At 49.0% G+C, this 21,879-nt stretch overlaps 1 protein-coding gene across 2 annotated transcripts in view; it reads left to right on the top strand.

Moving 5' to 3' along the window:
* The window catches only part of LOC112546257 (lymphocyte antigen 6E-like), a 41,091-nt gene extending 36,095 nt beyond the window's left edge, over nucleotides 1-4,996 (top strand). For both annotated transcript variants that reach the window (XM_075920010.1, XM_075920009.1), the window contains exons 2-3: nucleotides 2,094-2,213; nucleotides 4,124-4,996. In XM_075920010.1, coding sequence (XP_075776125.1) covers nucleotides 2,094-2,213; nucleotides 4,124-4,329 — 326 coding nt within the window. In that variant the 3' untranslated portion in view covers nucleotides 4,330-4,996. The remainder of the gene's footprint in view (nucleotides 1-2,093; nucleotides 2,214-4,123) is intronic.
* Nucleotides 4,997-21,879: the final 16,883 nt, after the last annotated feature.

Consider the following 21,879-nt stretch of genomic DNA (forward strand, 5'->3'; position numbering starts at 1 on the left):
CCCTCGTGCATTGCTTCCTGCCCAGTTTGCACTATAAGCTCTGTAGGAAATGCACCTTGTCTCTCTATTTATTCAGCCTGCTTCTAGCAGTGTAATAATAAGAATAATTAAGTTTGTTTGGCAAGTCAGAATGAATTTTCTAGTCTTCCATGTGATATATATATATAGTAGCCCAGTGTCTGTGCGTCTGTAACGCTGACGTACATGGCCACGCACCCTTGCCGTGTACATGTGCGTCCCGCCCCCCCCTTCCTCCTCCCGCTGTGGCGCTCAGCTGAGTGCTGCGCCCCTCAACCGGGCCGCCATGGGAGCCAGCAGCACAAGGGGCTGTTTGGGCTCCCCCGGGGTGGGAGGGAAAAGGAGGGTGGTGACGTACACGGCTCCGCCCCCTGGCCGTGTATGTCACTGCTCCGCCCCCTCCCTCGCGGCTGCTCGGCTGAGCAGGCAGCACTCAGCCAAGTGCCATGGCGAAGGGGGAGGGAGGCGGGGAGAGACGGAGGGGAGAGGCAGGAGGAGGAGGTTAAGAGAAAAGGAGAGTGAGAGGCAGGAGGGGGAGAAGAGAAAGAGATGGAGAGAGAGGCAGGAGGCGGAGGAGAGCTGGGGGCGGGGGGGAGGCAGTAGGAAGAGAGAGACGGAGCGAGAGAGCTCAGGAGAGAAGACCTGAAAATCCCATCTTATGATGGGCTAATTGGCTAGTCTATAAATAATACACCATGCCATTCACGCCTCATGTTTTAGCACCAGTGTGAGCTCACATTTCCATTACCTCTCACCATCTATTGGCACCTGCCTCTTTGCAAATTAGCCTTTATATAATATTGGGCCGGCTCTAGCCGGTTTTCCCCATGTGCAATAGCTCCGGTGTGCGGTGGATTTTTATGCTTTCCTATGAAGCAACGATCACTACCAAGAGTGGGATGCTGAGCGTCTGATCTGGGATGGCACATCTTCTTCATGTGGCTGTGACTGCATCATACAGACATGGGCCTCAGAAGGCATTGACCCTAGTGCCTTAGGCACCCAAGGAGAACACTTTGAGCAGTAAGAGGTTGTTGAAATTGCTTGCACCAACAACAGAGGGAGACTTACTCCCTCTCTTAGCCAGTGTCCTAGAATCATAGAAAAATCAGGTTGAATGCGATCTCAAGCTGTCATTAAGTCCAGCTCCCTTGTGCCGAGGCAGGAGGAAGTAAACCGAGATCATCCTTCACAGCCGTTTGTCCAACCTGTTCTTCAAAACCTCCAGTGACGGGGATTCCACAGTCTTCTTGGGAAGCTGACCCAACCTTTACCGACCCTGGTTGTTAGAAAGCCTTTCCTAACCTCTAACTGAAATCCCCCTTATTGCAGAGTAAGACTGTTATTTCCTGTGGATGTGGAGAACAATGGATCCCCGTCATGGCGATGGCGGAGGTTGACATGTTTCAGGACTACTGCCATGCTTGCTTCAGTCTGCCTGTCTCAGGCCTAACCGGGGCCAGTTTTGTTAACGCTTTCTCACAGTTTCTGGGGGAGTAAGAAAAGTGTGTTGAAATGTTCTGCTTTGGGGGAGGTTTGGGATAAACATTTCCCAGTGAGCTCTGCCACATGTATGCCGAGCCAGCGCTGCAACCCCCCTGGAAGACAGCTGCGACCCCCGTGGGGGGACACAACCCACGGGTTGTGCACTGCTGCTCCAGGTTAGGAATCCTGTCAGAGAAAAAATCCGGCTGGTTGGGCAGTCCCCGCTGGCTTTTCCTTAGACCTGTGATCCTGTGTGTAGAGTTAAGGCTTAGAAAAGGTGCAGGCTGAGAGAGTCTGTCCAGGTTGGTATTGCAGAGGGTGAGCTCGGCAGAAGCATAAATAGCAGCTGGGCACACAACCGAAAAATCCACTCCCTCGGTCATTTGGCTGCAGTCCTTGCTCATTTGTTGGACAGAAAAAATCTCTTTCTGGCGTCAGTGAGTTTGACCTGAAACAGCAGCTGAGAACACATAGGGAGGGTCCGCAGCGATGCACATTAGCAGCCAGCCACAGCCCCGGGGGCTGTAGACCAGCCACAGATAAACTGCTCCTGCTAGCCTCAGTCTAACGGGTGTGTTTTCCTTTTGCAGCTCACTCGCTGTTCTGCTTCAGCTGTGATGATTCCGCCTCCAACTGGGGCTGTCTGAGACCAGTCATGTGTCCAAGTGAGGCAAACTACTGTGTGACCACATATGTGGGGGCAGGAATTGGTAGGTCTGGGCACGTTCTGCCTATTTTTCCATCGCGCTCTCCCAATCCGGATCCCTGGGGTTTCCTTTCTCCTGCTGCCGGAAGGATGGGATGTGGCTGGTCGGGAGCTGGGTGGAAAATCGCTCCGTGACACCAAATGCAGGAGCCCTGGGTTGGTGAGTGAGGGTTGCAGGTGAGGGAGCGACTGAGGGGCAACATCAGGTTTCCTGGATGCCACTGGGAGAGCGGGGCTCTGTATCTCCCTGTCCTGCTTCGGGCCCTCTTACGGCATTGGTGGAAGCTCTGAATGAGGCTCCCCACCGGCTCCCTCCCCGCTTGCTGCCTCTGTGTCAGGCTTATCGGTTAATCATGTAAACGACCAAGTGCTAACAGCCCTATTCCTGCAGGGCTGTTGCCTGGAGGCTGCCTAGATAAGTGCCTCCCAGTCAGAGCCTGCCTCAGGCGTCTCACTTCCTCTACCCTCCCCAGCTACCTGCCCCAAGTCACCACCCAAACCCTCTGTACCCCCTCTGTCCACCTCCTCCAGGTCACAACTCCCTCTCAGACCCTGCACTCCTTCCTGCACAAAGTGATCTAAGTGCTCTAAATGGCTGCCAGCCTGGAGCGGCGCGAGGGAGCCTTTGGAAAGGGCCGTGTGGATCCTCTGCTGTTGCACTCTGGGGAAATGGAGGCCACGCCTGGGAATCTGGGAAGACGGCTTCTTCCCTCCAGTGTGTGTGGGGGAAAAGAGGGCTGCCTGTGCCCCGACTGCGGGGGAAAGGAGGTCTCTCAGCCATGCCCCCAGCGCCCATAACTGCACTCAGCTGCCACGTCAATGTCTTTGCCAGCCTGTGTGCTCTGAGTGGGCTGGAAGTAGCCCCTTCATGGGGATGTGCATGGCTCCTTTGGTGAAAATAGTGCTGGCAAATGTAATGCTGGCGAAAGTAGTGCCGGCTGCGCAGGGATATCTTCTCAATGATGGGACCAGTTGGGCCGCAGGCCCTTGCAGGTGCCCTGTGTAACTACATCACGAGCCTCCTTTTGCGCTTCCCCAGGTGATGTTTGAAGCTCCAGACCCTTCCTGGGCTGGGGTCAGGTTCCACTAGTGGCGTGTGCAGGAATTCACACGCTCCAGTCCCACTGCCCGGCTTGTTGTGCGTGCAAAAGAGGCTGGGTTAAAGCGTTTTTGGGGCAGAGCCCTTTGAGCAGTGCCATGCTGGGAGTGACTTTGAGCTCCCATCTGCTGCTCCATGAGTTGGGCGGTGACCTAGCTACCACCAGCTCCAAAGCTCTGAGGCTCAGTGGCAGGAGACAGGACTCAGTCCCGGCTGTGCTGGCGGGCAACCCCACTGCCCTCACTACCCGTCCAAAGCCCCGTCCCAGCTGGGGATGTGACTGTTTAACCAGTTAACGAATGGGGGTGCCTGCCGCGGGCAGCTGCTACACTCCTGCGAGGGGCCCACCATGGACAAGAACCATTTCAGCCAGGATGCTGGAGCAGACCCTGCCTGCCGCCATGGGGGAGAGATGCTCCAAACAAGCTTGAGTAGCCCTTTGATTGGTTAACCAATAAGTTTAAGCGGCTAACGGGACTTACAGGCCTAGTCCCAGCATGCATTGGGCCCAGCCGGACAATCGGGGATAGATTCTCAGGGTTCGTTGGCTCTTCTCAAGGAGGGGATGCTCCCAGGTGGTTCCTTGCCATGTCTGTCACCGCTAGGAAGAGACTAGTGCTGTTTCCGTGGGATAGAGCAAGAATGACTCCTGCTGGCTGGGCCTTCGCTGGCACAGAGAAGGCTGGAAAGTGGCCTCCTCATCTCGCTCTTGTTTAGCTACTTCGGTAGTTACCTCCTTTGTCTCGCTCAGGAGCCCCTGCCCGCACCCTGGGGACCATTTTAACAATGAGTGTCTTTCTGCTCTTTTGGTGCAGGTGGATACTCCAGACAGAGCATCTCCAAAGGATGCGCTCCCGTTTGCCCCAGCGCTGGGATAAACCTCGGGGTACTGGCTGCTTCGATTTCCTGCTGCAGTTCTTTCTTGTGCAACATCAGTGGGGCCAGCAGCGTGAAAGTCAGTTACACGGTGCTGGCCACAGCCCTCTTGGCCCTCTTCGTCTCTCTCCGGGCCGGACTGTGATGGGACCAGGAAAAATTAATTTGATGCCCTGAAGAACTTTCTCCAGTGAGACACCAAACCCCCCTCTGTGCAGAGCTGTCCTGGGGTTACCGATGGTGCCACTTCTTGCAAACTCTGTCTCAGTTATAATTAGACAAGACCTCCCCTGCTGCTGCTGGGGTGCCTCTCTGTGGCTCTCGGAAGATCTGTACTGTTTCCTCCCATGTGTTTGGGTGTGGGAGGCCCAATCGAACAGCACTGCCCCCTTCTGGATGTGCCTGTTTGCACTCTTGGCCGGTCCGAAAAGGGGGGATAATGTTGCCTGGGTTTCTGGTTTTATATCCCGAGTTCCAATTGATCGGTTTGATTTAAAAAAAAAAAAAAAAAAAAAAAGTCAGAGCTCACCAGAAAATGTTTATCCTAAACCACCCCCAAAGCAGAACATTTCAATACACTTTTCTTACTCCCGCAGAGACATTGCCTATACATGTCCTGCTCGGGATCAGCACCAGACTGAGTGCTGGGAAGCCAAAATATATTCCCACTCTCCCAGCTAGAGTGTGGTTTGTTTACACTGTTTCCCTTCTCCTGCGCCTTGGTTGACTTTTCTGATGTACAGTGACTGCAGTGCACGCCCTGTGGTGATTGAGCATCACACTGAATAAACACATTCCTGTTCTTGCTTGGGCCTTGATGTCGTGTGTCTGCTTGCTGCAAAAACCGGGTAGGGAGGGTGGTGTTAGTGAAAAGGTCGACGCCAGGGCAGAGCACAGCTGCTCCTTGGGACTGCTGCTGTGTGGGTCTCCTCCTCTCTCATCCCAACACCTTTACCTCCCACTCCTGCCCCCCTTTTCTCCCCTCCAATGGGCCCTGGTCAACAAACACTTGTGTTTCTTATTCACCTGTTTTTCCTAGCTGAGGCAGCTGTAACTTCTCCCGGGACCATGTGCTGCCTTGGATTGTTTCACTCCATAAAAGCTCTTTTGCATTCAGTTGGTAGGAGGGAGGCTGGGAAGGATAAAGCAGGATTCTAGTCTGCCATAGACGGACGTTTGCTGCAGGCCCCTGTGAAGCGATATGAGTGTCTCTCTGATTCCTTCCTTCCGGCATCAGTGAGTGGCGAGTGAAAACCCGGCCGCTTTATCAGAAAACAGCCATATTGAGCAAGCCCCTTTAATCTTTTGTTGGGGACCTGACTGGAATGACAGCGCCTCCATGCTGGCTGGTGTGGTGTTGGAGGCTATCTCTCCTCATGTCCAAACAGCCAGTTAAATGGCAAAGAGCACCCCCTAGTGGTATGTGTCTTTTGTTAAACAGCAGCCTACACAGAACATGATCAAAAGTGCCCCGCCCCCCCGAGATCCCAGGCAGCTACTAGGTCGTCTTAGTCCATGTCCCATGTCTGCCTCAGGGCTCGGTGGGCACCCCTCTGCCATGGGGTTGTCTCTTGCCCTCACCGGATTAATGGCCTCTGGAGTCAGGCGTTTGGGGGGTTCCATTCACTGTGACTCTTCTCTAGGGAAAGCAGGTGATCTGTGCGAGGCCTGGGACAGGACTACAAAGCTGTAGCCATAATTTTAACCCTTGAGTTACTGAGATGCACTTTCAACCTGAACTCCAGCTTAATGAAGGGTATGTCTACACTACCACCCTAGTTTGAACTAGGGTGGTTAATGTAGTCATACGAACTTGCAAATGAAGCCTGGGATTTGAATTTCCTGGGCTTCATTTGCATGTTGCCGGGTGCCACCATTTTTAAATGTCCGCTGTTTGGACTCCGTGCCCGCGGCTATACGTGGCACGAACTAGGTAGTTCGGAATAGGCTTCCTATTCCGAACTACCTGTACTCCTCGTGGAACGTGTAGCTGCGGGCACGGAGTCCGAACTAGCGGACATTTTAAAATGGCGGCGCCCAGCAACATGCAAATGAAGCCCAGGAAATTCAAATCCCAGGCTTCATTTGCAAGTTCGTATGACTACATTAACCACCCTAGTTCGAACTAGGGTGGTAGTGTAGACATACCCGAAGAGAGTTGCTTGTGAACTCTAACTCCGTCCTGCCTGTCCTGGCTGCTCAAAAACAATGGTAGGAGGAAGAGGGTCTTCCAAAGTGGAGGCTTATATGAGAGGACTAAGGATGATATTGTGGTTACACCACTGATCATAGAATCATAGAATAATAGGACTGGAAGGGACCTCGAGAGGTCATCGAGTCCAGCCCCCCGCCCTCAAGGCAGGACCAAGCTCCATCTACACCATCCCTGACAGATGTCTATCTAACCTGTTCTTAAATATCTCCAGAGAGGGAGATTCCACCACCTCCCTTGGCAATTTATTCCAATATTTGACCACCCTGACAGTTAGGAATTTTTTCCTAATGTCCAATCTAAACCTCCCCTGCTGCACTTTAAGCCCATTACTCCTTGTCCTGTCCTCAGAAACCAAGAGGAACAAATTTCCTCCTTGTGACACCCTTTTAGATATTTGAAAACCGCTATCATGTCCCCCCTTAATCTTCTTTTTTCCAAACTAAACAAGCCCAGTTCATGAAGCCTGGCTTCATAGGTCATGTTCTCTAGACCTTTAATCATTCTTGTCGCTCTTCTCTGTACCCTTTCCAATTTCTCCACATCTTTCTTGAAATGTGGCGCCCAGAACTGGACACAGTACTCCAGCTGAGGCCTAACTAGTGCAGAGTAGAGCGGCAGAATGACTTCACGAGTTTTGCTTACAACACACCTGTTGATACAACCTAGAATCATATTTGCTTTTTTTGCAACAGCATCACACTGTTGACTCATATGTAACTTGTGGTCCACTATGACCCCTAGATCCCTTTCTGCCATGCTCCTTCCTAGACAGTCGCTTCCCATCTTGTATGTATGGAACTGATTGTTCCTTCCTAAGTGGAGCACTTTGCATTTCTCTTTATTAAACTTCATCCTGTTTACCTCTGACCATTTCTCTAACTTGCTAAGGTCATTTTGAATTATGTCCCTATCCTCCAAAGAAGTTGCAACCCCACCCAGTTTGGTATCATCTGCAAACTTAATAAGCGTACTCTCTATCCCAATATCCACATCATTGATGAAGATATTGAACAGTACGGGTCCCAAAACAGACCCTTGAGGAACTCCACTTGTTATCCCTTTCCAGCAGGATTTAGAACCGTTAACAACAACTCTCTGACTACGGTTATCCAGCCAATTATGCACCCACCTTATCGTGGCCCTATCTAAGTTATATTTGCCTAGTTTATCAATAAGAATATCATGCGAGACCGTATCAAATGCCTTACTAAAGTCTAGGTATATGACATCCACCGCTTCTCCCTTATCCACAAGGCTCGTTATCTTATCAAAGAAAGCTATCAGATTAGTTTGGCATGACTTGTTCTTCACAAACCCATGCTGGCTATTCCCTATCACTTTATTACCTGCCAAGTGTTTGCATATGATTTCCTTAATTACCTGCTCCATTATCTTCCTTGGGACAGACATTAAACTGACCGGTCTATAGTTTCCTGGGTCCCTGACTCTGCCTCAGACTCCCTGTGTGACCGTGGGCAAGGCATTTAATTGCCCCGTGCCTCGGTTTCCCCCTACAGCACATGATATACTTGGTTGAGCTGTACATTGTCCCAGGTAAAAACTTGACTAAGTCTGTACAATTGTTTAGGAAAGTCAGTGATCGCTGGAGACCGACTGGTGCAAATGGGACCATTTTGAGTTATATGTTGGGGGTGGAGTCTAACATGAGAGAAGTGGGGTGGGTGGACTGGAAAGTGAACATCATCTTTGAGGCGTCTCGTGAGGACCCACTAAGATACCATCGGATTTTGGTCATCCGGATCCTGTATGGCCTGTCGGTCTGATTGTGTCAGAGAGCCATTCCCATCCCCATCCCCATCTATCTCATTTATGCGTAACACCACGGACGTGAGCTTCATGTTCCTGCCTCTACTTTCCCCCACCAGGATTATTTTCTTTATCCTCCTCTCTCCTGTATTTTCTCCCATGCTTTTTGCCTGCTGGCCAAATCTACCCCACCTTTTGCAATTGTGCTGCAAGGCTGTGCCCTAAATCAAGGCGGGCTGAAAAAAATGCAAACCTTGTCTAGCGAAAATCAGACTCTATCAACAACCGTAGCTGCAGAACAGGTCAGCCACTCGTCACTCCTTTCCCCAAGAAGAACTGCTCCAACTTTTAAGGACAGCCAAACCGAGTCCTCTCTACCCTGGTCTAAACTAGGGTGTTATTTTGAAATAAATTCCCCCCTTATTTCAAAATAAGTGGCACACCCACAAGCCCAAGCCTGTCATTTCAAAATAACAAGTGTGGTTGTTTCAAAATCTGCACTCCTGCTTTCCTCGGGGAATAAGCTTATTTCAAAATAGTTATTTTGGGAATTACGATTTCAAATTTAGTTATTTGGACATTTACGGCTGACGGAAAATTATAATCCAAGGGTTCGGATGGGGGCCCAAAACCCCTACCAAATCAATTCCGGACACCCTTCTTAAGCAACCAGCTTTATTCAGGAACGCATTCCAGGGCAAAAATCTCCAGGATACTCAGGAAAAGTTTCTGCCACTTCCCGAACAAAAGGCAAGGTCTTTTGTACTACTTTACATGGTAATTACCCTTTTTCCACTGACCACTTACAGCTGCATGCATACACAGGTCATGCCCCTTTGCACAAAATTCTGCAATCATTATCTGTCCCCTCACTGTCCCTTTGCAGGCCTTACAACAGGTTGAAACCAGTTTCACCTATCCTCGTCTTTTGTATACCTGTTTTCAAGCACGTACCTCTTTACAAAGATCAGACTTAACATCCAGGTCACGCAGAGGTCATACTGACAACAAATTAAGTTTATCCTTCACAGCGTTGAACAAACCGGGAAATACGTGTTTATTGTTCAGTGACTAGTCGACGACATTAGTTATGTCAGTTGGATAGTGCTAATAGCGCAAGTCCGAGAAATATGTAACAGTAGCGCCACGAGAAGGCTTTGATCAGCCATCAACATTGTGTCAAATCTTGTCAGACTCCCTAGCAGCAAGCAAAGGAAGTCACGGCCAATGTCAAGGAACTCTGGCAAGCTAATGGCAGCAAGTAGACGTCCCAAACAAATATCTTGTGTCCAATCCCACCACTGAGCAGAAAGGCTTCCATCTTCCCCGGAGACTGTGGTGTGTTCTAAACCGGCTAAGGGCAGGGCAGGTGTGGTTATCTACTGCATAGGTGGAATTTATTGCCATCTCCACTATATGATTGCTGCAGTCCACAAACGATGCATCACATTGTTACAGAATGCCCAACACAAAAATTCACTGGCTCATTGGAGAATATTTATTATTGGTAGTCTGTCATGTCTGATGATGACGTCTTGAGCTTGCACAGGCTCATCGGTTGTGGACTCTCATGTTGCTGAGGAGTCCAAGCCTTGAACGGCATGGGCGTTCACAGTAGGGGCAAAGGAATTGTCCTGGCTCTATCAGTGTGGCTGCTACTGTTGTTTTTCTCCTCTCACAAGCATCAATCAGGCGTATACATCACTGCTCTTCAAAGTTGTCATATGCATGTCGTACGAGAGCATGCCAGCCTGTTTGGTCTTCTGCATGCTGCTCTATCTGCTTTGGCTTTAATCCAGTATGAGCAGGGATCGATAATCTATTGTATCTATTCGCCGGTGGTGTGTAGATTTCAGCCCGGTGCCCCGTTTACAGGTGGCGCGCATGCGCAGTGTAGGGCTGGTGAGTGGCTTTTGCCACAGTTCATCAAGCCCTGAGCATGAGCAATGTTGGCCTTTACACAGTCTTTATACCTCTTGCGAGGCCTACCTTGATTCCTTTTGCTCTGGGAGAGTTCACCATAGAGGAGTTGCTTAGGAATTCTTCACTCCTCCATTCGAATGACGTGCCCTGTCCAACAAGCTTCAATGCTTGTGGTTCCTGCTCTGTCAAGGACTTCCAAGTTTGTGACTGTCCTGCCATTGAATGTGCAGTAATGACCTCAGGCTGTGTGTGTGGAAGCGCTCCAGTACAAGATCCAGGCTTCACATCCATACAGGAGGCTGGTCAAGACTACGGCCTTGTACATTTTCAGTTTAGTGGACTGTCGAATATTGTGCTGATTCAACACTTGTGCTCTCAGACGTCCTAATGCCTGATTGGCTTTGCAGATCCTGGCATTGATTTCTTTGTCAAGGGTTCCATCATTGGCTATCACACTACCGAGGTTCTTAAGCTCTTCCACTGTTTTTAACTCTGTTCCTTCAATAGAGATTGAAGGGGGCAGAGCAGCAGATCCTGGAGCAGGCTGAAACAGTACCTCGGTCTTTCCTAGGCTGATGGTCAAACCAAAGAAGTGAGTGGCTTTGGCAAACTTGTTGATGATAAGCTGGAGATCAGATTCCTCATGTGCCATAAGTGCACAACTGTCAGCAAAAAGAAAAAAAAGAATATCCACAATCTAACTAGTGACACTGTTCACTGGCTGGCGAGCTTGGACGTCCAACTTTGAGGAAGAAATATAGTGTTGAACATGACATTTGAAAGAAGAAGATTTTGAAATAATTCCCTAGTGTGTCAAAGACTCCATATAGCTAATGGAAATGAGGGATATTGGTTGTGTCCGATATAGCCACCCTAAATGTGCACACCCCACAAGACTGGCTTTAAAACCATGAAATAATGTAAAAATAATAGATTGGGGTGTTTTTTATTTGTCTTCCACTTTTGGAGCCTTTAGAGTGCACTGAGGTCACATTTGGAAGTTTTCGCCACAGCTGCAAGAGCCAGAAACTGTCTAAGAACGAAGGCTGAAGTAATTGCATCTCCATGGGACACCAGGAGCTGGGGCTTTAGGGAAAACGATAATTATCACGAGACATGAGAGTGGGCAATGCTGAGTGTCACAGAGTCCAGAAAAGGACAATCTGACCCCATGTATTATGCCAGAGAACTTCCTTGAAAAATTAAATAGAGAATAAGACAGAGAATATCGTATTTCCTCTACATATAAACCATGGCACTCCCACATCTTGAATTCTGCATACGGATGTGGTTGCCTCATCTCAAAAAATATATATTGTTGGCATTGGAAAAGGTTCAGAAAAGGGCAACAAAAATGATTAGGGGTTTGGAACGGGTCCCACATGAACAGAGATTAAAAAAACTTGGATTTTCAGCTTAGAAAAGAGGAGACTAAGGAGAGATATCATAGAGGTCTATAAAATCATGACAGGTATGGAGAAAGTGAACAAGGAAGTTATTTACTTGTTCCCATAACGTAAGAACTAGGGTCCACCAAATGAAGTTATGATGTCCCAGGTTTAAAACTAACAAAAGGAAGTTTTCTTTCATACGGCGCACAGTCAACCTGTGGAACTCCTTGTCACAGGATAGAAGTAGGGATGTGAATCATAGAATCATAGAATAATAGGACTGGAAGGGACCTCAAGAGGTCATCGAGTCCAGCCCCCCACCCTCAAGGCAGGACCAAGCTCCATCTACACCATCCCTGACAGATGTCTATCCAACCTGTTCTTAAATATCTCCAGAGAGGGAGATTCCACCACCTCCCTTGGCAATTTATTCCAATATTTGACCATCCTGACAGTTAGGAATTTTTTCCTAATGTCCAATCTAAACCTCCCCTGCTGCACTTTAAACCCATTACTCCTTGTCCTGTCCTCAGAAACCAAGAGGAACAAATTTTCTCCTTCCTCCTTGTGACACCCTTTTAGATATTTGAAATGACTATTTGACTAGTCGACTATCCAGTAAGCCAGGGCTACTCAACTTTGGAAGCCCCGGGGACAACAATGATACACACAGCACATGCTGAGGGCCACAACTTAAGTGTGGGTGCATACACATGCAAATATATGCAAATAGTTTCTTTCACACTGACAAGCATGATTACGAAGATTAAGACAAGACTACACAACCCACAGGTCCCGTTTGAGTCAGTTCTGCTGATATTAATAAAATGCAATATTTACCCGATTTCCACCCATATGACAGTACTTTTAATGAGCAATGACAGTCCAAGAATTTAACTACTAAAACACATATCAACAGAAGAGCATTCTATTGACTACTTTTTTTGTTTTGGCTTCACAATTTTAACAAATCAAACAAACTGCCAGTACAGCACTGGCGTAGCAGTACGATCAAGGTGAAGGTTGTGTCTGCAAACTTCACCAGCTGTTTCACATCAGGCTTGTGTTCCATTGTAGCAGCACGGAGACAGTCGGACAGATGTCTGCCAGTAAGAGAGGTGCGCAGTTTTGACTTGATGATTCCCATGAAGGAGAATGAACTTTCACAGACACCTGTAGACTCAAAGCGTGTTAGCACTTTTTTGGGCACATTTCAGTAATGCAGGGTACATGTCTTCCGGTACATTGGTCATCCAAAATGTTTCAGTATCCTCTTCCTTTTGCCTAGCTTTTAGAATACTATTATTTTGCAGCTCTGTCATCTCTTCTTCAAATGTGGCCCTCTCCATACCAAATCTCACTGGCGAGGGTGAGACTGCCTTCACCTCAACTGAAAATGAATTTTCAGTAATTGAAGAACTGTCTTTAGGGATTTGACATCTAGAAAATGAGAAGAAAGTTTGGTTTTTAGCTCTGAGATGTACTCTGTAAAATAACAGGCAAAAAGATGCATGTTCACTCAGCTGTGTCACTTGTGAGTTGAGGGTGGGGAAAGTGAGTTAAGTCTTTATCACAAAACTGATCTGAAGAAAGGGCCAGTTTTGTTTAAATGCAGAAACGTCATGCAACAGAGAAGGCAGGTTCTTTTCTTTGCCTTGAAGTTGAAGATTGAGTGCATTTAAGTGGCATGTGAAATCAGTGAGAAAAGCCATGTTTAGCAGGAATGTCTCTTTGTCTAAACACAACAGTAAATCCTTTACCTCCAAAAACACTCGTGAACAGGCAGTCGATCCATTAACCTATCTAACACTTTGGCTCGACTCAGCCATCTAACGTCTGCAAGCGTTGCCAAGTCACCATGCTGTGTTTCGTACTCCTCAACTACAGCTCGAAATTTTCTTTGTTTCAAGGTATTCGCAGCCATGAAGTTGACGATTTTTGTGACACTATCCATTGTGCTCTTGAGAAATCCTCTCTTCGGTTTGCTGCATAACAGTTCTTGGTGCAGAATGCAATCGTAGGAAAAGAAATCTGGAAACTGTCGGGTTTTCTTCAGCAAAGAAATTAGCCCCTTCTCTTTTCCAACTATGGAGGGAGCGCCATCAATTGTTACTCAAGTAAGCTTCTTGAAATCAATGCGTTTTTCTGGTCTTTCAAAAAATGCCATCAGTGCAGAATTAAAGGTCCTCTCCCCTAATTTGTCAAAGGTAGCAGAGTAACCATTTCTTCAACGTTCTTTTTTACATTGAAAAAACGCACCCAGATAATGATGAGATATGTCTGAACGATCAGAAGATTCATCCATTGCCAGACTGAAATACTCAGTGCTTTCAATGTCCTTTAGCAATTTAGAAAACTGATCGCTTTAAATGCTTTCAGTTCATCTTACTACAGTTGAATCAGACACTTGCAGATTTGATATTTAACTATATCCTCTTTATTTGTAAATTCTGCAAAAAGTGATTTGCTGCAGTCCAAGAAGCACTGCTTCAACTCACCTTCGGTAAAAAAGGTCTTTTTGATTTTCCTACGTGCCAGGCCATTTTGAAGGAGGCTTCTGTAATCGCATCCCTGTCTCTAACTTGCAAATGGAACATATCTTGTTGAGTACGGAAACCTTCCCGTAAGGAACGTATCTTAGTTTTTCTTAAATTGCTGTCAGGTGGATACAAGTCGTTGAACTCAGGGTGGCAAGATTCATGGTGCCTGGCCCAGGTTGCAAGCAGTGTTTCAAAAAGGCATTGCCATGTGGAGCCTGTTGTCAGCAGGAGTCTCCAGCTGGCTCCAGGCTGCATGCAACATTGGAAAGCAGAAGCGTTGTGTGGAGCCTGGGGTCAGCAGGGGATTCCCCCGCTGATCCTAGGCTCCATGCGGTGCAACCTCTGCTTGAGTCCCTCGCTGGCCCCATGCTCCCCACTTTTGCCTTTGAAGTGTAGCATCAGCCCTGGTTGCTACATTTCAAAGGCAGAAGCGCCCTTATCGACGAATCAAATAGTTGATGCAAATTACATCGACTATTCGATTAGTCAAATAATCAAAATTATATCTCAAGTTGTCAGACCAGGACTTTAACAGGATCCAGAAAAGAACGAGATAAATTCATGGAGGTTAGATCCATCACAGGATGGGTAGGTGTCCCTCACCTAGAAGCTGGGACACCTACTCATAGAAGTTGATATGAGTCAACAGGGCGCCCTTGTAGCCAAGAAGGCTAATGGCATCTTAGGGTACATTAGTAGAAGCATTTCCTGCAGATCTATAGAAGTGATTATTACCCTTTATTCTGTACTGGGGAGGCCATATCTAGAGTGTTGCATCCAGTTCTGGAGCCCCCAGTACAGAAAGGATGTTGATGAATTGGAGAGATTCCAGTGGAGGGCAAAAGAAATGATGAGGGAACTGGAGCACATGACTTATGAGGAGAGACTGAGGAATTTGGGTTTATTTAGTCTGCAGCTCTGTCATCTCTTCTTCAAATGTGGCAGCCCTGAAAATAATGGAAAAAAAATTGATTCAGGACCATCAAACATTTTATTTGGACTTACTTAATTCCTTCTATTTATACCAGATTAAAGATTTCGCCAGGCCAGGGAGGGCACTGTGGGGTCTGGGCATGAGGTGGTGGGAGTAGAGGTCCTGTTAGGAGTGCACCGGGACAACCCTGATAACCCTGACCAGATGACACTGGCAGCTACGACAAGTCATAGCAGGAAGCCAATTTCCTGTCCTTCAGATGGAATGGGCACAGGAAAGTCTATTCCGTTTTGACGGGCATCTCTCATGGTCTATGGTGAGTTAAGTGTCCTTTTGATGGGCCACTCAATTTAAATAGCCCCTGCAAGATGTGTTGGCTAACTACCTTGAGATCAAAAGCTTCGGAGGAGTTGCCGAGTTAGTCTGTAAATCTAAAAAACAACAAATGGTCTGGGAGCACTTTATAGACCAGTGGTCCCCAACACGGTGCTCGGGGCTGGGCTGGCCCTGGGCACGTAGCGCATGCATGGTGCCGGAGCCGGCCCCGGGTGCATGGCGCATGGTGAGCGCCGCCCGTGCTCTGGGCGCGCGGCGCTTGGAAGGGGCGCCGGCCCTGGGCGCACGGCACTTGGGGGGGAGCTCCAGCGCCGGGCACGTGGCACTTGGGGGGGGGCGCCGGCTCCGGGCACGTGGCACTTGGGGGGGGTGCCGGCTCCGGGCACGTGGCACTTGGGGGGGGCGCCAGCTCCGGGCGCGTGGCACTTGGGGGGGGCGCCGGTTCCGGGCACGCGGCCCTTGCAGGGGGCCCCGCCCTCGGGCACACAGCTATGGGTGGGCCCTGCCCCCGGGCACGCAAGTGTCCCCGCCCTCTGGCACCCAGCGGGCGAACGGCCACGCCCCCTGGCGCCCAGCAACCTCCAATGGTTGGGGACCACTGTTATAGACTAACAAAGCATGTAGGCTGTGTCTACATTGGCAAGATTTTGGGCAAAAGCAGGTGCTTTTGCGCAGAAACTTGCTGCCTGTCTACACTGGTCGGGAGTTCTTGCGCAAAAACACTGACGTTCTAATGTATGAAATCAGGGCTTCTTGCGCAAGAACTATGATGCTCCCGCTCAGGAATAAGCCCTCTTGCACAGCTGTTCTTGCGCAAGAGGCCAGTGTAGACAGGCAATATGAAGTTCTTGCGCAAGAGAGCGTCTACACTGACACGGATGCTTTTGCACAAAAGCACATCTCTTGTGCAAAAGCACATGCCAGTGTGGATGCTCTCTTGTGCACATGCTTTAACGCAAAAACTCTTGCGTTAAAAGTATTGGCGCAAAATCATGCCAGTGTAGATGTAGCCGTAGATGGGATCATGAGCTTTCGTGGGCACAGCCCACTTCTTCAGATGACCAGCTCTGTCCTAGGAGCAAACATTTGAAATACAGGGACAGAGCCAACACTCACAATGTCAAACAAAAATGACACATGCACACAGATAGCATAATCATATTCAGCAAATCATAACCTTTCCATAGATATCTTACGAAGAGCTAGATAGATTCATGGCGGTTAGGTCCATCAATGGCTATTTAGCCAGGATAGATAGGAATGGTGTCCCTAGCTTCTCTTTGTCTGGAAGTGGGAGACAGAGGTGGGGGGAGAGATCACGTGAGGATTACCTGTTGTGTTCCCTTCCTCTGGGGCATCTGGTGTTGGTCACTGTGGGCAGACAGGACACTGAGCTAGAAGGACCTTTGGTCTGACCCGGTCTGGCCGTTCTTATGTTCTTATGTACATGCCACATTTTGTACAAAATTTGTGGCAAATATATAACAATGAACTACATTGGGATGGGCAACAATTTTTCACAGGGGGGCCACTCCAAGATTTTGAAGAGTGGTCGAGGGCCGCACTCTCCCATGATATTAATGGAGGAGGTGCGGGGTCTGGGATGAATGTTGGGTGCAGAAGGCAGCTTGGAGTAAGGGACTGGGGTGCAGGAGGGAGACTGGAGTCTGGGAGGGAGTTTGGGTGAAGGAGGTGTTTGTGACCTAGGGCAAGGGACTGGAGTGCAGGGGTTTGGGATGGGATCTAAGGTAGGAGGGGATTATGATCTGGGGCAGGAGATTAGGGGGCCAGATCTGGGAGGGGGTGTGGGTGCAAGAGGGGGACAGGGAGTTTGGGTGTGTTGAATGGGGGGAGCAGAGGGTTGGGGCAGGAAAGGGCTGGGGTGCCAGAAGCCCAGGAGAGGGGGTGTGCTTCTTAGCTGCCTGTTATTCTAACAAGCAGCTTCCATTGGCTGCTTTCTGCCAGAAACCAGCCAATGGAAATGTGCTGGGGGTGGGGCATCCCCTAAAACTTCCCCCCTCCCCTGCAGTTTCAAAACAGAAATGGGCCCTGCAGCCGCTTTTCTGCACTGTGCACGGGGCTGCGGGGCAAACAGGGGGTCTGCCTTGGGTTCCCCGCTGCCTCCGCAGGCCGGATCTGGTGGCTTGGCGGGCCGGATCCAGTCCGTGGACTGTAGTTTGCCCAGGCCTGAGCTACATGGTCATGTTTTAATCAGATACCATCACATTCTTTTCTAGTCTCTCACTGCTATTCACTGATCTTTAAAAGGCTATTAAATGGGGCATTGGACAACCTCCTGCAAGAAACAGAAATACCTTGACACCTTTCCAACTCTTGTGCATTTCTACCTCCCAGAAACCACAGCAGTTTCTGTAAGGGATTCTGTTCTTTTAAGTGTTTAGATGAAATGTCTCAGAGGGGGAAATGCATGTCCAAAGAGGTCACTGTGAGGTAACAGATTGTTCCTGGTTTCAAACAAGTTTTATTGTTAATTAGATTGGGGTGAGTAATTTATGAAAAGAACATTTCCTTGAAGAATTGGGCCTCTTTCCCTGTTCCTGAATAGTGCATGGAAAGGAAATAGATAGATACACAGAGGAGTCAAACTGAATTTCTTCCTTCTGTACTTCACCATCAATAAGAAAAACTTTGTCTAAAATTAGGTCTTTTATGGGATGTATGTGTTACCTTGGCAGCATGCTGGCCCTTGAGCAGAGGAGTGAATTCCAATCGCCGATTTCTGCAAAAAAACTCTGGATCCTTAACTCGATCACAAGGAAGTTCAGCGTGACAATCTGGTATTCAGAATTCAAGCAGGTGTGGGGTCATTCGCTGTCTTTTGATTGGATGGGCATAACTCCTAGAATCAGGGCTCTAATGTGGAAAGTCAGGCTTGACGCAGCTTAACTTCAGTACCCAAAAAGAAAATGCAGCAAATGGCTAAGTAATCAGTCTGCCAACATCTGGAAGATAATAAGGAGATAGGTCACAGCCAGCATGAATTTGTAAAGAGCAAATTGTGTCAAACCAACTGGATAGCTTTCTTTGAGAGGATAACAAGTCTTGTGGATGGGGGGGAGAGGTAGATGTGCTATAACTTGACTTTAGTAAGGCTTCTGATACTGCCTTGCATGACCGTCTCCTAAACAAACTAGAGAAATACAACTAGATGGAACTACTACAAGAGTGGTGCAAAACTGTGGAAAACCATTTCCAGGGAGTAGTTATCAGTGGTTCGCCGTCACACTGGAAGGGCATATCAAGTGGGGTTCTGCATGGATACGTTCTGGTCTGGTTCTGTTTGATATCTTCAGTATGGTTTAGAGAATGGCACAGAGAATACACTTGCAAAGTTTGCGGACGATGCCAAGCTGGGAGGGGTTGCAAGTGCTTTGGAGGAAAGGGTCAAAGTTCAAAATGATCTGGACAAACTGGAGAAATGGTCTGAGGTAAATAGGATGACATTTAATAAGGACAAATGCAAAGTGCTCTATTGAGGAAGAAACCATCAGTTGCACATATAGGCTACGTCTACACTGGCCCCTTTTCCGAAAGGGGCATGCTAACTTTACAGGTCGTAATAGGGAAATCCGCGGGGGATTTAAATATCCCCCGCGGCATTTAAATAAAAATGTCCGCCGCTTTTTTCTGGCTTTTAGAAAAGCCAGAAAAGAGCGTCTACACTGGCCCCGATCCTCCGGAAAAAAGCCCTTTTCCGGAGGATCTCTTATTCCTACTTTGAAGTAGGGGGCCAGTGTAGACGCTCTTTTCCGGCTTTTCTAAAAGCCGGAAAAAAGCGGCGGACATTTTTATTTAAATGCCGCGGGGGATATTTAAATCCCCCGCGGATTTCCCTATTACGACCTGTAAAATTAGCATGCCCCTTTCGGAAAAGGAGCCAGTGTAGACGTAGCCATACAGAATGGGGAGCGACTGTCTAGGAAGGAGCACTACAGAAGGGATCTATGGGTCAGAGTGGACCACAAGCTAAATATGAGTCAACAGTGGGACACTGTTGCAAAAAACAGAAAACATGATTCTGAGAGGCATTCACGGGAGTGTGGTGAGCAAGACACGAGAAGTCATTCTTCCACTCTACTCTGTGCTGTTTAGGCCTCAGTTGTAGTGTTGGTCCAGGAGCTCAGACCCTACCCAGACAGAGGCTGCTGCCACCCCATGCTGCTGCCTCTGTATCAGAGGCAGCAGCACAGGGCAGCAGTCAGCTGGTCTATGAAGGGAGTTGGTTTTTAAACTGGTTCCTCTCGTGGACCAGCTCCCACCTGGCACCCCACCTTGCTGCCTCTGATACAGAGGCAGCAGTGCGGGGTGTCAGGGAGCTCCTCAAGAGTGGGGCTGGAGCACACTGGCTGCTGGCCCCACCCCCGGGGACTATCGAATAGTCGAGTTACCGATAAGAATTCATAAGGTTACTCAACTATTCAGTAACCGATATTTAACATCCCTAATCCAGGATGACAGCATTTGATAAGGAAGAGTTCGCAGAAGCTGGGTAGGGAGGGAAGGGAGGTTTGCATTGGGTGGGGTGTTCCTGGACTGAGCCATAGCCAAGAGGAGTTTACAGATCAATATGCTAAATCGCAGCGGTTTCGGGCAGTGTGCTGCATTTGTCACCGGCACACCTTTTGGATGTGGTGCACTGGGCCTATTTAGAGGCACCAAGCCCTGGTCTACACTAGGGAGTATTTTGAAATAAGAAGTCCTGCTTTCGTCGAGCAGTAAGACTAATTCCGAAATAGCTATTTCAAAACAGCAGCAGCGTGGACGCGCTGGTGCTGCTATTTCAAAATAACTTCTCCCCGGAGTCGTTTGATGTAATTACCCCCCAGGGCTTCTGTTACCCGCACAAATTTCTCTATCCCTTCCACACTATAGGGACACACACCTTTACCCAGTTTCTAGGGCTCAAGGTGCAACCCCGTTAATTTACACACCCACCCTTACCCAATTCCTAGGGTTCAGGGCATAACTTCCTGCAGGTTGTGCAGAATCTTTAACCACTGACAGAGCCTCACATAGTAATATCCTGATCCTCTATTTAATGACAATTCCCAGACAAGCAGAATATACATGCTAAGCACACAGGGTCATGCTCACCGATCCAGGTGCAGGCAGACTTCCCCTGTTGGCCCGGCAATATCAGTCTCTCTGGTTTTAGGCTGTGTCGAAAGGTGAGTCCTTCTTTTCCACGTCTTGGTGTTCCTGGTCTTCTTGGTGTTCCTGGTCTTCTTCCAGCCTTTTCTTCTTTCCTTCTGCTTCTGTGGGGATGTCTCGTGTTCACTTCTTGGATGAATTTCTCGTAGCCCAGGCCATGCTCTGTTGCCTACAGAAATTCTGCACCAAGATGTCACAGTCCTGCTGCACGTGTGGTCGATATAGGCAAAGGGGTGCTCGGGACGACTGCAGCACCTTAGTCTACTAATAAAAGAAAGTTGTTCTTCACACAGCGTGTAGGCAACCTGTGGAACTCCTTGCCAGAGGAGGCTGTGAAGGTTAGGACTATAACAGAGTTTAAAGAGAAGCTAGATAATTTCATGGAGGTTAGGTCCATAAAAGGCTATTAGCCAGGGGATAAAATGGTGTCTTTGGCCTCTGTTTGTCAGAGGCTGGAGAGGGATGGCAGGAGACAAAAATCGCTTGATCATTGTCTTCGGTCCACCCTCTCTGGGGCACCTGGTGCTGGCCTCTGTCGGCAGACAGGCTACTGGGCTAGATGGACCTTTGGTCTGACCCAGTACGGCCGTTCTTATGTTCTTAAGTTTGTCCTGCTGCCTATACAAAAGGGAAGGAGGGTGCTGGGGGGCCTTCCTCCCCTTACCCACTGTTGCAGGTGTGGGCTGAGGCTCAGAGGGCGGCTGTTGTCAGGTTTGCAGTGCTGCTGTGATTGGCTGGCGTCGTACGCAGGGGGTGGCCCTCTGGCACGTGTCTGGGAGTCAGAGCAGCTGCGTGCCACCTTTTGCACCTCCACCGAAGTGAATAGAAGTGAAGCAATTCTTCCTGGGGCTCTACGTCGAGGGAGCGCCTCCACGTTATCGGAGCCTGCCTCGGACTCATTTTGTGGCTTCCCCGTCGTGTGGTTGGAAATTGTTATGTCAGGAGTTTTTAATTTCGAAGTAAGTTATTTCACAATCGAGGCATGCCCTTCCAGAGAGACGATGAGTCTGTTCTACAGCCTGAGCTGGGAGCCACCTGGCTCAGAGGTCCCCGGTTCAATTCTGCCGGTCGGCCTTTCACAAAGTGTGCTGCTTGGGGCGAGGATGTGGCTGGGGCTGCACTGCCCAATGGGAGGGCTGGAGGCACTAGGGCAGCCTGCCTAGTGCTTGTGGAGGCTGGGGTATTGGAAGATTGACTGGTGCCTGCCCTGCAAACGGGTGGGGACGGGCGGCTTACCATCCACCTGTCCTGTGCTTGGGGGCTGCACTTGGGCCGCCTGGCACTTAAGGGTTAGGGCGAGGCTGGTGGTCATGGAGAGGGTACTCCAGGCTCCGGTGGGGGGCGGGACTAGCTTCCCCCAGCTGTAGGTTCACCTGCCGCCCCTGATCATAATGGGGCCTTTCCTAAAAGGAAATGC

This window comes from Pelodiscus sinensis, chromosome 2, assembly GCF_049634645.1.
Source record: "Pelodiscus sinensis isolate JC-2024 chromosome 2, ASM4963464v1, whole genome shotgun sequence".
NCBI classification, from domain to species: Eukaryota; Metazoa; Chordata; order Testudines; family Trionychidae; genus Pelodiscus; species Pelodiscus sinensis.